General features: G+C 45.7%; 1 protein-coding gene across 1 annotated transcript in view; it reads left to right on the forward strand.

The window, feature by feature from the left end:
* COL27A1 (collagen type XXVII alpha 1 chain) overlaps window positions 1–15,718 on the forward strand; it is a 195,937-nt gene that overhangs the window by 166,214 nt on the left and 14,005 nt on the right. The window contains exons 38-44 of the mRNA XM_075716921.1: window positions 6,153–6,206; window positions 6,330–6,437; window positions 7,909–7,962; window positions 8,275–8,328; window positions 13,306–13,362; window positions 13,521–13,574; window positions 14,564–14,617. Of these exons, the coding sequence (XP_075573036.1) occupies window positions 6,153–6,206; window positions 6,330–6,437; window positions 7,909–7,962; window positions 8,275–8,328; window positions 13,306–13,362; window positions 13,521–13,574; window positions 14,564–14,617 (435 nt within the window). The remainder of the gene's footprint in view (window positions 1–6,152; window positions 6,207–6,329; window positions 6,438–7,908; window positions 7,963–8,274; window positions 8,329–13,305; window positions 13,363–13,520; window positions 13,575–14,563; window positions 14,618–15,718) is intronic.

Genomic DNA, 15,718 nt, shown 5'->3' on the forward strand with positions numbered 1-15,718 from the left:
CACGGTTTCTTTCCTGACTCAGACGAAGGAGACGTACTTTTTGTGCAGTTACTCCAAGATTCCCCTCCTTATTGCAAGAGGGGATTTCATTCCCCTCTTCCACAACCCCAGGGCATCTGTGTCCTTCAAAAGGAAGATATTGACCCTTAGTCTTTGGGGGAGGAAAAAAAAGAGCACAAATAGTGCTCATTAGTGTAAATCAGAGTTATACTGCCCAAGTGCTCTGTGTCTTCCTTTCTTCCCAGTTAGCTTCCAACACTGGCTAATGCTTTGGAGCATTTTGGTGTCATCATGTAAGAAAGCTTCACAGCTCAGTGGGGATAAGGGCTTGCACTTTTCCTGCACTTCCCACCCACCCATCAAGCCTGTTGGTGGCACTTTTGTCTCCTGTGCTTCCTTAGAGATGAGGAAACAGAGGCAAAGAGGGGGGAAAAAGGGATTTTTCCAGAAATAACAAATTACTGGCAGTTCAGGGCTATCAGACCAAACCAGACCAGCTCAGAGCACACAGCACTGCTCTGTACATGATTCTCTTTGCTGCCTTACACTGTGACTGCTTAGAAAAAACAAGTTAAATAGACCTCCTCATCGACAAAACCAAAAGTGACATATTTCAGAGCAACATCTGCATGCAAATGAGAACTTGCACTAAAGCAGAGAGTTTGGGATACAAGATTTTGGTTCAGATTCCACATTTTAAGCTGAGGAACTCAGCTGAAAGGAAAGCCGTAGTGACGCTAGCTGTAGTCTTTCCATCAGAGATCTTTTTATAGGATTTCCCCATCTCACTTTTTCTTTGAATTCAGCCAGCCAGCTCTACCTGCACTCACCACTCAGGTTTCCACAAGCAGGCCAACAGCCCATTACTTCCCAGTGATTCCGGTGAAGCCCTCTGAACCTCACAGTACAATCAGGTCTTTCTTCTTGAGAACAGTTGAGTCTTTCTTCTTTCCCCATACTCATTCAGGAGCTGCTGCCCTGTCTCCTCCCCTTCCAAACTACTGCTAGGCAGAGTGATTATGAAATGTGTTTCTTATAAACCCGCAACATTTATGTCTTCAAATGCCCAGCCCCAATAATCCCACTAATTTCCTGAGTGCTTGTGAACTGTCCTCCATGGGGGAAGGCTTCTCTCGATCAAAGTTTATTAAGTAGAGTTTCTCATATGGAGACATTGCTGAGCAGTAGGAAATGATATGGGACTTTTTCATTTCCCTTTAAATGAGCTCGCTGGCTGGGCCCTGAACAATATGGGCATGGTCATCCTATGTTTTATGCTTCCTACCTTTATTGCTGCTTTAGCTTTTCTGCCCTTTCTACATCCAGTGCCTCAAACTATCACCATTTTTTTTCCCGTCACCATTGGTACTTTCTTTTCTTTACTCCATAGCTGCATTCTGGTTCTCTTTCTTCCTGCCTCATTTTTGGTAGGGAGGAGTGACCTCAGACCTTCACTCAATTACACCAAAAAAAATTTGAAAATATGCTTCTGCTCCACAACAGTCCAGAGTAATCCTGAACCTGCCTGAGACAGGCTTTGGGAGGCTATCTTGTCAGTACTGTGCCCTCATAGAGTTTCCCTCTTGTGCCGTGGTGTAAGTCTGCAAGCAAAGCAGAAACAGTATCTATCCTCTGAAGTGCCAAGAGCCACAGTTCCCCTTGAGTCAAACCAGGACGGTGAGTCACGTCTCAGTAACTGCTTCCCCGGATCTAGTACATGTAGCAGAGCATCACTGAATGTGGGGGAAGTTTGGGTCTGGATTTTAACGTTGTTTGGCTCCATTTGGGGCATATCTCTCTGCAGTTCATTCAACTTCCTTATGTTGTTTTTCTGGATGATGTTGTTGTAACATAGATTTCAACTGTTGATGTCTTGAGAATTTAAAGCCGGGCTGCTCATCTATTTGCTCCCAATAAACATTACTGCTGTGCCGTGCAAGAGACCTGACTTTGCTGCCAGGGCCATCAGCAGCTAAAAGCCTCTTTTTTTTCTTAAAAATTAATCAATTTGCATTAGAAAATAAACCATCCAGCTTTTCACTTAAGGGAATATCTAAGGCCATACTAAAGAAGTTATAAAACTGGGTCCTTACTGAAGCTAGCAATGAAATTTTAGACCTAAGATGATAATTTTTTTGCTTTCCTTGGGTATTTTGGCATACCTAAAGGCATATGACTTTGTAAAACTGCTGCTTTCCACTATCACTGGTCACAAATACCATCACCTTTGGAGGTACCAATGTGCTTCTCTAGTGAAGAGTGCAGTAAAGACAAATCACCATTTAAAAATAATCCTGCTCATGGAAGAAGCTTGGAAAGATTTGTTTTCTCAGCAAATTGGTAACCCAAACAAATTGGCATACAACAAAATGTGTACAAACCCCAAGAATAAAAGCATCGAGTGTTTAGTGCCTTGGCACACTAACCCAACTGATTTGAATCCAGCAAAAAGAACTTGGAATTAATTATTCTTATGTATAGGCTTTTGTACATTTTCTGCCCCTTATTGCTGTCTCTGCTAAAGAGAGAGGAACTTCACATTGCAGGGAAAGAGGTACCAAAAGATGCTGGATTCCTGATGTACTCTGGAGACCCTGGATGAAGTTACAATCTCACTGAATTTTATTTTTATCCTTCCCCCCCCCCCATTCTGGCCCTGATTTTTCCATCCCTGGGCAGATGAGTCAGAAGAATGGAGAGAAAAAGGATCTGACCTTTTGTGAAGGCTACCAAAGTTGTTGCTGGGCTTGTTATTGCCTGTGTAATGTGTGGCACATGAGAGTGCAGTGATTTCTGGGAACTCTGTAAACCACTGCGGATGTGCCCTGTGAACATCTGGGATTGCAACAAAGAGCAACCACATCTGGAACATCACAAGTAGAGATATTGCATATCTGGGAACCCCAGACAAGTGTTGAATTGCCTCTAAATTCATCTGGGCAAAGTTCCTGCGCAGTTGGAGAAAGCACATCCAGGAAAATCAGGCATATAGTAGGCTTCCCGCTCACCAGCAGAGCTCTGCTGGCCAAAGTCCTAGAAAGCATGCTGGTAGAGCACAGAAATATCCTTCGCTGATAGAGCTTACTCCGTTCAAGGAGGTGACTCAGGCTGCAAGATCCAAGCCACGTCTCTGCTGATGGTGTCGCCAGCACAGTTTGACCCATTTATTTATACCAGCAAAGCTTTTAACCAGCAGATGAGAGCTAACAACAGTGAGGGAGGCTCAAAGGAAGATCTCCGTGGTTTACTGCGAATGACAGCTGCTCTCACTATCACTGACAAGAGCTGGAGATGCTGCCAATTTTTTTTTTCTCCAGCAATGAAGAATGAACCGCACCCTAGCTGAAGCACCCAGGAGAGCCTTCTGGAGTAGATGAATATCCCTGCTCAATGAGGCCAATACATCATAAGGGAAAAAGCTGGTACAGGGAGTTTATTGGAGCCCATATCTGTGTTCAGACTCCACCAACAGGGAAAGACAAGCTGAAGGAACCCAGAGAAAGTTGAGACCTTGCTTGAACATGGCACAGTCTTTTGTGGATGAAGTTTATTTTTGTGAGCAGGGCTTGGACTGTCAAAGTTGGGTTTATATTTTGGTTTTTTCCCTCTCCCAGATGACCCTATATCTGTACTTCATGATTGCAGTTATAAGCATGAACTTGAATGCTGGCAGATTTTAGGAGCAATGTGGAAATTTTGTTTCTTAGATGGGAAGATTTAAGGCCTGAACCTGTCTTCTCAAAAAGCAAAGACATTTCCTAGTGCAGGGTAGAAGCAAGGTTCAGTCATTGCTTCCATGGGAGATGTATCCAGGTGGGGGGAACCAGGCTGTACTTCAAACTCTTCTGAAGTAGCTGTGAGATCCTCGTGACCTCCCCCGTGAACGGGGTCCATCTGCTCTGCACAATGATAAAAGGGTACATCTCATCAATACACTGATGTCTGCATTTTTTACAGACAGTGTAACACATCCTCATCCTGGAGATGGAACCGTAACATGGAAGTATTTTTTCAAGAGCTGTTACAGCTTAGCAATTCAGGAGCCCATCCGAGTGTGCGAAATTACTCTGCTGGAGAAGATCAAGGGCTTGGCCATCAGTGGGGCCAGGAACAGATTTAGCTTAAAACAGGCTTTCTCCCATTTGCAAGAAATATCTATTGCCCGTGCTTCCAAAAGATCTTAGTGCACAGTCCAGGGAGACTGATAGAAAAACACTATGCAACTAGTTAGAAATCCCAGTTATGTCTTTTTTCATTCACATCTTGTTTTGACAGTCAACTTTTGTGAGTGACTCCACTATTCACTCTCCAAATTTTCAAGCCACTAAGCGTCACAGTATTGCTGTGTTATTGCTTCTTCACTACACACGTCATGACTGATACGTGCGGAAGTTGAGGGACCTAGTACCAGGTCCAGTGGTGAGCTAGCTGCAGAGCTGGATGGGGATGGCCATTTCCCAGGCTGATGCTTTCATTGGTGAGGATTTCTCTGTGCTCCTGTCAAAAGTGTAAATCACGTGAGTGACGCTGGAGGCTTGGCACCCACAACTCATCATGTATTGCGGCTGCTCAGCGTCTGTGGGAAAATAATTCCAAAAGCGATCTCTTGGAAAGTGGCAGCAAAAAATAGCAAACAAAAAACTCGAGCAGTATGGAAGAGACAACAAAACAGGACTCATGTACTCCTCAGCAGGGACCTGTCCTTTGTGAAGCTCTAATAGTGTTCGCAAGGTGGGCTGTTAAATGTTTGACGTAGGTAAAATGAAGCTATTCTCTTTGGGGAAGTGAAGAGCTGGCACAACTTTTTAGGGCTATAATAATTTCTGAATTGCTCCTTTGTGTTAAGAGCAGGCACTTATGAGGCCCATGTTTCAGATCAGAGTGAAAACCCTCCGATATGGCTAGCTTTATAAGTTGCTTTTGTTCAGCTGAGACTGCAACATCAACGGTGGTGAAAATTATACCTTCCTAGCTGGGAGGCGGGAGAGCAGAGGGAGAGATGCCGTGCTGGTGCGTAGATGCTGTTGAAAAGTTTGTCGCAATTGCCAAAAAGCATGAGTTATTTTCTTCGGTGATACTTTTGCTTCTTTCTGTCAAATCCAAAATATATTGTCTGCCTTGCAGCCAACGGGGTCAAACACTGAAAAAATGAACTCCCTGGGCTCCCTAAGGGAGTCTGCTATACTTGGTTGCTCATCACAGCTAATTTCTGCTGTGTGCGTGCAAGGAGGGGCGGCAGGTTCTGCTGCCTGTGAGGCACCCACACTAGGTGCACAAAACAGGCCAGCATTTCTGTCTCTCGTTGCTGTGGCTCCCACCTGAAGTTTTGCATCCCACTCCATTTCTAGATGCCTGATCAGTATGTATGCTGTGTGTTGCAGTAATAATAATACAAATAGAGGGAAGGTTTTTGCATTGTGAGCAGAAAGCTGTGTATGGCAGGTAGATAGAAAATGAAACCACTGCCTGTTTTTGCAAGGAGAATTGCTGTTGAGGTAATGGTTCCACTGCCAGTATCCTAAAACCATATAAAAAGTATCAATATCCAATTCAGCGCCATCATTGATGGCGAAAAATACCACTGTGAAGCAGTGGTGCACAGATGGCAGCTCTGTCTGCAGACCAGAGGAAACATTTTGGGGGGGCCAGGGTAAATGTGTTTTCCACATTTTAGCCCCTTCTGTACCAGTGGCTGGGCAGGCACCATTTTTCAGTTCAGTGGGTGCTGTCTTCAAGGAGCGCTTCTGAGATCCCTCTTTTGCATCCTTGAGGACAGATGGACACATCAGATGGCAGTTTTCCATCACCCACCTGTCTTTGACATGTGATCTGAACATGAAAAATACCACCTTTCAGCCATGTTGCCCTATAGTCATCTGGGCACAGAGATCTCTCCACCTTTAAGCAATGAGGTTTCCTTCTCCTCCATGTGTTGGAGCAGCTCAAGAACAAACTCGGCCATACTCTGGCTGTAGTACCTGTGACTCAGGCCTTACCTGCATGACTTCCTAGCCTTCTTGTTGGCTCCTGTGGGGATAGGATGGGTGAGGATGCTGTCAGGGTTGAGTGTACCAGGGAAGTGGCCTGGGAGTGGCTGGTTGGGATGGGGCTTCTTCGCTTTCCCATGCCAACAGCATTTTTTGCTCTCCTAGGGACCAGAAGGGAAACCAGGAAAACAGGGCGAAAAGGGCAAGCCTGGCCAGAAGGTAGGAACATCTCCCATTGATAACGTCTCCTCCTCTGGATCTCCCTTTCTTTGCTCATCTTTGATATTTATCTATTTGAAGCAGTTTTTGTCCTACGTTAATGTTAGTGCTTTTGTTCTGCAGGGCAGCAAGGGCTACCAGGGGCAGCTCGGCGAGACAGGATCTCCAGGGAAGGAGGGGCCAAAGGGGAACCAAGGCCCTAAAGGATCCCGAGGTACCCTGGGACCTATGGTGAGAAGAGCTCTGCAAACGGTTGAACATAACACGCAGAAATGTGACTAGCAGTGGTGGGCACAGGCCTGAATGAAGCAGAGAGCCCAACAGAGGCTTCAGAGCACAGAAAATGAAATTATGTTAGATGGTTTTAATTGACCAAAACAGCTTAACACTTGCTCTGAGCAGCACAGGAGAGACTCCATAGTGGTGGTTGTGTTGGTGCCCCGTGAACCCAGTTCACGTTGCATCATGGCAGTTCTTCACAACTCCCCAGATGGGCTGAAATATTGGGGATTTTTCTTGAAAAGGGAGTGAGCTGATAAGCTATTTTTGGCTAAGATCTTTCCCTTTGAGACTATACACTCATGGCATGAGCTGCTTCCAAGTCAAATTGTGTTGTTATAAGAAACTCTGCCTTGGACTTCTGCCCTGTTTCTACACCCACTCTTGATCTACTTATCTAAAACACTTGCAGCAAGAAGAAATATAGCATGGGAAAGGATTTGAGTTGGGGACTGAAGGTGAGACTTTCAGAGAGAACAATAGTATGGCAGAGAGGAAAGAAAGTTAATGAGACAAATACATTGGGACAGCAGCAGTAAGTGATAAGTACCTCCTCATGCATTGCAGGCTGGTAAGGAAACTTGTTGCACTATATTTGGTAAACCTTAGTGAAAAAGCAGGAGTTAGTTATGAACCAGGAATCGCGGTGATGTTTCAGAACAGTAGCAAATGAGTGATGGAGTAACGGTTCCACTGCTGGTGTTTTCCTGCACTAAAAATTATGGCCTCCCCATATATCCTCCCTTCATATTCTTTGGCAAAGCCTCCATGGATTATTTCACAAGGAAACAAAGCAATATCTGAGCAGCAGTCTATCGGACTGAACACGTCTCTCTTGTGGGAAGGGCTTTCTTCCACGCTAAATGGGATTATATGGAAAGTTCGCAATCCACTTTAATCTGATGATCTAATTTAAACCCTTTTGTTCAGTCTGCTAAAGATGCAATAAACAGCTCTTTCTGTGCCCTTATCACAACCCAGAAAACTCCTTTCTTGGCCTCAGAACCCACACTGAAATGTTTCCTCCCAACAGTTTAAGATTAGGTCATGCATGAGAATGGTCTCACTGGTGGACTTCCTAGTGCAAAGCTAATTTGGATATAAAGACGTCCAGAAGGGCAGATGAAGAGCACACACTATGCAGCCGTTTCTGGTAGCAAATCTGAATGAGGTGGAGAACCTATTGCTACAGGCTGGCAAAGACATAGAATGGACTCCTAGCGTCACTCTCCATGTGTAAGAGGTTAAAGCCAAGCAAGAGCATTTCAGATGGCTGCAGCAAAGCTCACCGGTGGCCAGGCAAATGGCTGGCCACACTCCCATGTGGTTCTGAGCTTTGCTTTGCGTAGCCCAGTGCATCCTCTTCTTGTGGGGTAATACGCATGGGCTGCTCTTATGGTGCTTTCTGTGCTCACCTCTCCAGGGTGCTCCAGGACGGATGGGTGCTCAAGGGGAACCTGGCTTAAAAGGTTACCAGGTAAGGATTTTATTTTCATCCTCCAGCTTCTGTCTGTTTGCAAATGCAACAAAACTGCCACTCCAGGGTGCAAAATCGTTCTTAAACTATGATTTATTTCTGATCTTGAGTTCAGTTTAGTTCTTTCTCTAGTTTCCATTTGCACCATCATGACTTCTCCAGATGCATTTGGTTCATCTCTGCCATGACCCATGTGTCCCTCGGAAGCTGGGATGCACAACACAGGGCTCATAAGGTCTGGCAGAAAGCCAGGGAGGACCTTCAGTCAAACAGCTCTTTCCTGTCTCCTCACATGCTGTCTGCTCTCCACAGGGACATGCAGGACCACCAGGGCCCATTGGACCACCAGGGCCAAAGGGGGAAAAGGTAAGTTCACAGAGTTTAGCCATCTCATCTTCCATTGGCATGGAAGCTGAGCTGATGTGGAGACAATTGCCCCACTGCCATAACACCCATGCATCTGCACTCTCCTCCTCTACCTGCAGCAGAAGCAGAGGTGCTTCCTCTGCAGCATGGCCACCTACATAACTCCTGCTGCAGCTTTACTTCTGCAAATCAGCGCCGGGACACCCGTGCCACTAGCACATGCTTTCCAGACACCACGTGCCCTTGCACCGGTGGCTGAGCCAGCCGGCATGTGTTCTGGGGACACACATTTCCTGCATCTGCAGAAATTCTGCTCAATCCCCAAGCCAAAAGAAATCATACTAGTAGCTTTCTGTGATCAGGTCAGAATAACACGCTGCACAAACTAGCTGATCTTCAGCAAGTTGCCCACCTGTGCTTAAATCAGCCAATAGCATGTTGTAAGCGAGACAGAACTGGTCTCCTCTCCATTGCTCTTGCTCCATTTTCCTCATTGCCTGCTACCCCCTCACCTTGCTTGTCCCCATCACCCCTTGACAAGCCCCCTTGCTGCAGCTGGCCTGAGTCAGAGCCCTCTTTCGAAGGCAGCTTTCCCCTTGTGTTTTTCCACTTCTGCTGAGTCAGCACGGCCATAACCAGTTCAGGCTGGAGAAGTGAATCACACTTTAATGGTTTCCTGCCGGCAGAGCTGGCTGCTCCACGCTCCGAGGATGGCCCAGCTGGTGTTGGCTGTACTCGCAGTGCCGCTGGAGCCCCTCATGTGCCTTCAGTAGCAGCAGCGATGCTCCCTCCTCAGTGTGGGAAGGGAAGTGATGGTAATTGCGGCTGGGCATTCGTGGGGTCCCCATGAAGAGGAAAGATGCGTGAACTCTTTTTGCTCATTTTCCACTCCCCATCACCGAGAGAGCTTTCGGCTTTCCCTCTGCACACAGGTGTGATTGCAGCTGTACATGTGCAAGCAAGACCTTCATTGCTTATAAGAGGAGTTTGTGGGACAGAGATTCCATGGGCTTGTGTTTACTGGGGCTTTGATTGTGTCTTTTCAGCTCACGCTCCTGGGTGTCAGGACACCCTGTTCACGCTGCTCTCCGTGCTCTGCCTGGAGACTATTTGTGCAGCAGTGAATCTCTGTGCTGGTGGCTGGAAGTCAGTGGGGCAAGGTGAACTGTTGTGTTCCACTAAGATATTCACATGCCTTGGAAATTTTTGCTTTGGGGATGAACAATGGTCGTGCTGCTTTTTCTCTCATTTCCTGCTGCTGAAACACATCCGTGGAGGAAGAGCTGGTGATGTTTCTGCTGCTCTGCATCTCCATCACTGCCTTGCTGAATTTCCTCTCCACCCCCAGCCTTTCTAACGCTGCCCCATCCACTTCCCAAGCTGCACCTCTTGCTCTTCCAGACTTTGGCAACATTCCTCCTTAGGTGTATTCTCCTGCATTGCCATGCGCGAAGTGGCAAGTGTTAACCAAGCACAACCAGCCCAGGATAATAATGCGAGAGCTCACAACCAAGCACATTATCATTTGAGAGCCTGGCCAAAGGCTTTTCACAGTCCCACTGTTGAAACTTGAGCATCCTGGCAAAAAAGTTGTGAGTCGTAACTACCAAAAGCAAGATCAGCCATTGGCCTTACAGGAGAAGGAGTAAGAGATGTGCAGATATGTATGTCTGTTTAAATTATAGCTGCTGTTTTATTTTAAAGCATTGAAAGTTGCCATCCTCTTGAAAGCTCCCATCATTTCAGTAGTAAATGGTCCCCAAATTATTAATCTGAAGTGCTCAGTGAAGCACTCTCCCCTTCACCAGCAAAATATTCTTCTGCAAATGGACACTAGAAGAGCACCTCCTCAGAAATAACGTGCATCTTGTGCCATCAGAGCACAGCAACACTGGTGATAAAATGAATTCTACATGCAAGTATCCAAGCTGAAGCCTGACAAAGACACCAAAGCATCTAATGCATCCTGCTGAGAACAGTCAGGTCTGTTAATGACCATTGACAGCCAGATCTCACTCGTGTCTTCCTGGAAGGTCAGCAGGTCTGCTGGTACCTTGCTGGGGAGCAGCTCCAGCTAATGAGAAGAGCACAGCATTGCATGCTGAGCCTCCAGCACCATTTCCTGCAGCATCCCAGTGCTCCACAAAAGTCTTGCATTTAAGTTTTCTTATCCATCCTTCCTTCTTATCTCCTAAGAGTTGCCTGGATCCTAGCTTAAGGACACATTCCTTCCCTCCGGACATCTGTAACCTCGCACACGCATGCGAACATGAAAATGGAAGCCTGAATCTGAGAAATGAAGAGGAAACGAAAATGGGACCGTGACTGCTCTGTGAGCTTTAAACAACACTGTAAACTTAGCTGTGCTGAAGAAGGAGGATATATAATGGTGGGGAAGGTCCTCCCTTTTCCAGAGAAGCAAGCAGCTTGGTGAGAGGCATTATTGTGGGATCCAGCTCCCTTGTGCCGTACCAGCCAGCTACTCTGCCGCATTTAATACATTTACAGTTCCTCAAAGAGGCCTTGCTCAGAGCAGATGCCTGCACTTGGCAGCTGCTTAAAGCAGTCCAGATGGGATCCTTTTAAAAATTACAAACTGGTGTATCTCACTTTGGGACAGGAGCCAACAACAACAACAAGCCTCCCCTTCTCTATGCATTTTCCATTTGTATCCCAACATGTTTACTTTGCTGCCCTTTACTCTAACTTTTTTTCACTGCAACTTTCCGAAGAATTAGCGCAGACCTTTCATCTCCCCCTTGAGCAGCTGAGGCATCAGGAAGTCCTGGAGGAGTGTAGTCTCGCAGTCCTAGAGCTGACCAGGCTGCAGGATTTTCTCAGTCAGAAGACAAGAGACAAGTTGGGAATTAGACTCAAGGACACCCAAAGGCACAACTCAGCTTTGGAGAGAAAGTCTGTGAGTCTTGATGCTCTTAAAGGGTCCCCAGAATTACGAGGTTTTTTTGAGTTCATCATGCTCATCTCAGCTCCCAAATGGCAAGGTGTTCACAACCTTTTTGGGAAGAAGCAATCGGTGTCAGAACTTCTGCACAGTAACACGTATACTGGGATTCTTTTTTTCTTCCCCTGAGACTTGAGAAATGGTGGCTTTGTTTCCCTTCTAGCCTACGTTCCTTTGATAGCAGCTAGAAAGCAAACCAGTTGCCAGGTATTCTGCCACTGAATTCAACCAGCAAGTTCAGTAGCTCCGGAAACTGTTGGCAGAGCCTGTTAGGCATTACTTTCCTTTCTCTCTACCCTGCCACACAAATTTCTCCATCCATATTGCTAAGTACTATATTCTCAAACCATCCTGGCACAGTTTCTCTCTATATATTTCTTCTACCATGATACCTCCCAAAAATCCCAGACAAGTATGCTGGAGTTCCCCACGCAGCACATGATCTCTTAAGGGTGGTATAACCATAACTTGTGAGTATATATGAAATCCTGGCAACATTCATCCAACATGTCTCAGCAGCAGAGAAAGAAAATGCCACTGCCATCAAGCATGTAATGGAGAGAGATATACTGAGCTCTTTGCTACCTGTTGAGGTTAACTGCAAGAGATTTTGCCAAATCTTGAGCCTCATTCTACTAAGTCAATACTGGTGCTCAGCCAGTGAGAAGTCAGTATGGGTCAGCATGTCTCTCTCAGCAGAGAGGGCACAGCCCTGATTCCAAGCCATGACCCAGTTCCTGCAGAAAAGAAGCTATTGGCTCCACTGTCTGAGTTTTTTCACTGAGGGTTATTCACTGCTCCAGATGTGTCATTACCAAACATCACATACAAGCAAAGCACCCCAAATGCCTTCTCCCAGAGGCAGGATCACTGCGAAACTGCCCAAGCACCCTTACTATCAGCTGCTGCAACTCAAACAGAAGATGAGAGTAGCCCAGAGAGAAAGTCAAAGGCAGTCATAAATACCCCAGAAAGGGCTGATGCAACCACTGAGAATTACAGAAGTCTGTGGAAAACTTGGCTCTGCATAGCTATGGAGATTTGGATGTTCAAGGCTCTAGGAGCATCCCAAGCACTCCAAACACAGCAGCTCCACTGTGCCAGAACCCCCTGAGACCTCCTCTATCCAGTAGCTGCAACAACAAAGGAGCTCTGAGACGTCCCTCCTAAGGATCCAGAGTGCCAGAGACTCAGTGATATGAAGTAGCCAAAAACTGGAGGAGCTGGAATGCAGCTATCTTCTATGGGGCGCAAAGAAACAGCCGCCTCTGAGCTAGACTACAGAGAAAATAGGACACTATGACCCTGAATGGCTTATACAACAGAATTAAAAAAGATAGTGTCTGTGGGGGATCCCCACAGAGGGATCTCTCTGTGGATGTTTTAGAGAGACATCAGTTATAAATAATCCCAGTGATGTTATCTACCAGCCAAACCATGAGCTCTGAGCTCTTGCTGTGGAGCATCCCATCAACGAGTGGAGCTGCTCACGCAGCGAGTGTGTAAGGGCCTGAGCCTCTCACCTGATCAGTTGTAAGACAATGGTGGCACACAGCTAGGGAGCCCATCCAGACCACCCTTGCTCCCATGACAGCCCAGGCAGCACTCAATGAGGGTGGGGAAATGCTTGATTAAAGAGTTTGGTTTGACTGTCGGCAATAAAATTCAGAGGCAGAGTACTGTTTCCCATACTGTCACAATTACATGCTTCTTGCTTAGTTTTAGGAATTGTTGAAAATAACCCTCTGCACCTGGTTTCTTAAGGAGGATGGTTAGACCAGACAGAAACAATGACCAAAGACACCAGGAAAGCAATGTGAAGAGTCAGTGTACTCCAGGTTGTGAAACAAAAATGAAAAATAAATTGTTTAGACTTTCTTTGGATAAAAAGTTAGTAAATTCAACAGAGGCTTTGACTTAGGAGGCCATGATATGGCATGACTGGACCGGGTCTGTACAGAAGCATCTGCCATATAATCTGCTGTCTATATTAATACTAGCATTTTTATTCACAGGGAGAACAAGGTGATGATGGGAAAGTAGAAGGCCCACAGGGACCACCTGGAGACAGAGTAAGATGTTAAATCCCTTCTCTAATCAATCCTGGCCTGATTTTTGCAGGTGGATTAGTCGGGTTACTTCCTTAATTGTAGAACACGCACAAGCCATTGAGATATTGTAGGTGACAGATTGTTTACATCCACCTTAAGTCTTTGTTGTGTTGTTGTAGGGCCCCGTTGGTGACAGAGGTGATAGAGGGGAGCCTGGAGACCCTGGTTATCCTGTGAGTCTTATTCCAAATACATGATTCTGAAATGTTTGTCTTGGGGAAGTGCTTCTAATCTGCATCAGCCCACAGAGGTCTACCCTTTGCCCAGTAGTCACAATTCATAACCCACTGTTGTCCCTCGTCAACTGCTGCACATGGCTGTGTTTCAAACAAGGAGTGATTAGATATCTTTACCTGAAGTGGTAAAAATTTTGCTGAAGGCAAATGTAGGTCCTGCAGGTCAGCATCTCACAAATGTCATGCACCTGCCTGAGCATACTAGACTGAAAGAATGAGCAGGACCATCTCATCAGAGGTATTTGTGATTATCAAGGAAATACCCTGGGGAAGATGAGTACAAGAGAGGTCATGTCAATGCTGGACAAAATTCAAGACTGATGTGCCCATAGCTGTAGACTCTTTCATGGGAAGGTATCTGTTAATTTGGAGGTTTGGAAGCTTCCAAAATCTTTTCAGTTCCGAACCGGGATTTCTCTCAAAAACAAGACCAGGGTTATGAATTGTTCCCCTGTGCTCCTGATGCCCTCTTTGCAGGACATCTCCAGCTGATTGGTGTTGATCTGCAAAGGCTCTATGGACTAAGTCTTACCTCCATCCAAAAGCAGCTTGTCGGAATGACCCATTACAGTAACATACAGAAGAGTTTAATTTCACCAGGGTAGCAGTGATGCTGCCGCCACATTTCGTAGCCCAGCAGTCTCCAACTGTTCACTTACATTAGTGCTGTGTGTATTTAGGGATGCATTAGAAAGCCTTCCTTACTTCTTAGATGGCAATTAGCAGTTCCTCTTAGCTATTTCTTTCCAATGCATATCCATGGGAGCATGTACACTACTCGCAAGCTTCAACATTTCTGTATTAGCAGAATGCAGATATTTATATCTTCTCCTGCCCCATACAGCATGTTACATCCATTTTTGTTTCCCGTTGCCTCAAAAGTACCCAAGTACAAACATGTGTTCCCTCTCTGTTTTTTATTTAAGGGTCAAGAAGGGCTTGATGGAGAAAGAGGAAAACCTGGACAGCAAGGTTTACCTGTAAGAGATGCTGCTTTATTGTAAGCTACCCAATGTCACATGCATGTGAAAAACAGATGCAAAAAGGAAGGAAGGTAGGAAGAGCTGCAGTAAGGAATGTGTGGTGAGCTGTGAAATGCAACGTGTGCATTTCCATAAGCCAGGCCTATAGAATGGGCATTTTGAGTCACATATTGAGACTAATAAATGGGTGACAGAACAGGGGGCAGTCCCAGAAGCCTGTCTCTAAAACTGTCTTCTCTGAATGATCCAAGAGGGACTAGAAGTCTGAAGAGATGGGCAGTGGGAGATGACAATGACAGTGGAAGGGTCTGCTTGGAAATTATACATTTGGCGTGCTGCTGGTGAGAGCTGGACCAGTGTGAGGCAAGACCATATTATTCTGCCTGCCTGGTGTTTCCTCTCAAACCAGTGCATTTATGAAAGACTAAATTAAATGCAAATTTAAGGGAAGGGCTTTTTATTCCCTTGCTATATACAGCAGCTTCTAATTTGTGTATGTGACTTGCAACTGTGAGTGCAGCAGCACATTAAATGTAATTTGTATTGGGAAATAAAGTTGAATCAATTCCCATTCTTTGTAGGGCTGCTGGGAAGAACAACAGATTCTATTTTGGGGTAAAATCTTAGTGCTCTGTCATAAGACCTAGAAATGGGTAGAGCTGCTGCATGTATGTAGCTTACGTATGTGGATGTAGTAACCCTTCAGATGTCAGTGTTTCAGATGGAGGCAGGAGCTTTGGGTTGTCTTTAGTAAAGAGCCATTAGAAACACGTGGCTCAGAAACAAGCTGAAGTAGGAAAGCTCTGCAGGTGTGTCCTTTTCTTGATATTAGTCCAGAAATTGCCCCTGACACGAATACACACCAAAAAATCCCAGATGGCCAGAAGAAAAGATGGAGACTTGTATGATGGGGAAAAGACCGGTAAAAGAGTAGTGAAATAGCCTCTCTGCTTTACTCCTCCATAGGTAGCTCTCTAATATCTGACATCCAGGCAAAACCAAGGAAAGGGCTGCAGCATGCAGAAGGGAAGTAGTACCAACACTAAAGATGTAGTCACTGTATAAACTACTCATTCTGCACATAGCTTCTGCAGTACC

Source organism: Pelecanus crispus, chromosome 9 (assembly GCF_030463565.1).
Source record: "Pelecanus crispus isolate bPelCri1 chromosome 9, bPelCri1.pri, whole genome shotgun sequence".
Classification (NCBI taxonomy): domain Eukaryota; kingdom Metazoa; phylum Chordata; class Aves; order Pelecaniformes; family Pelecanidae; genus Pelecanus; species Pelecanus crispus.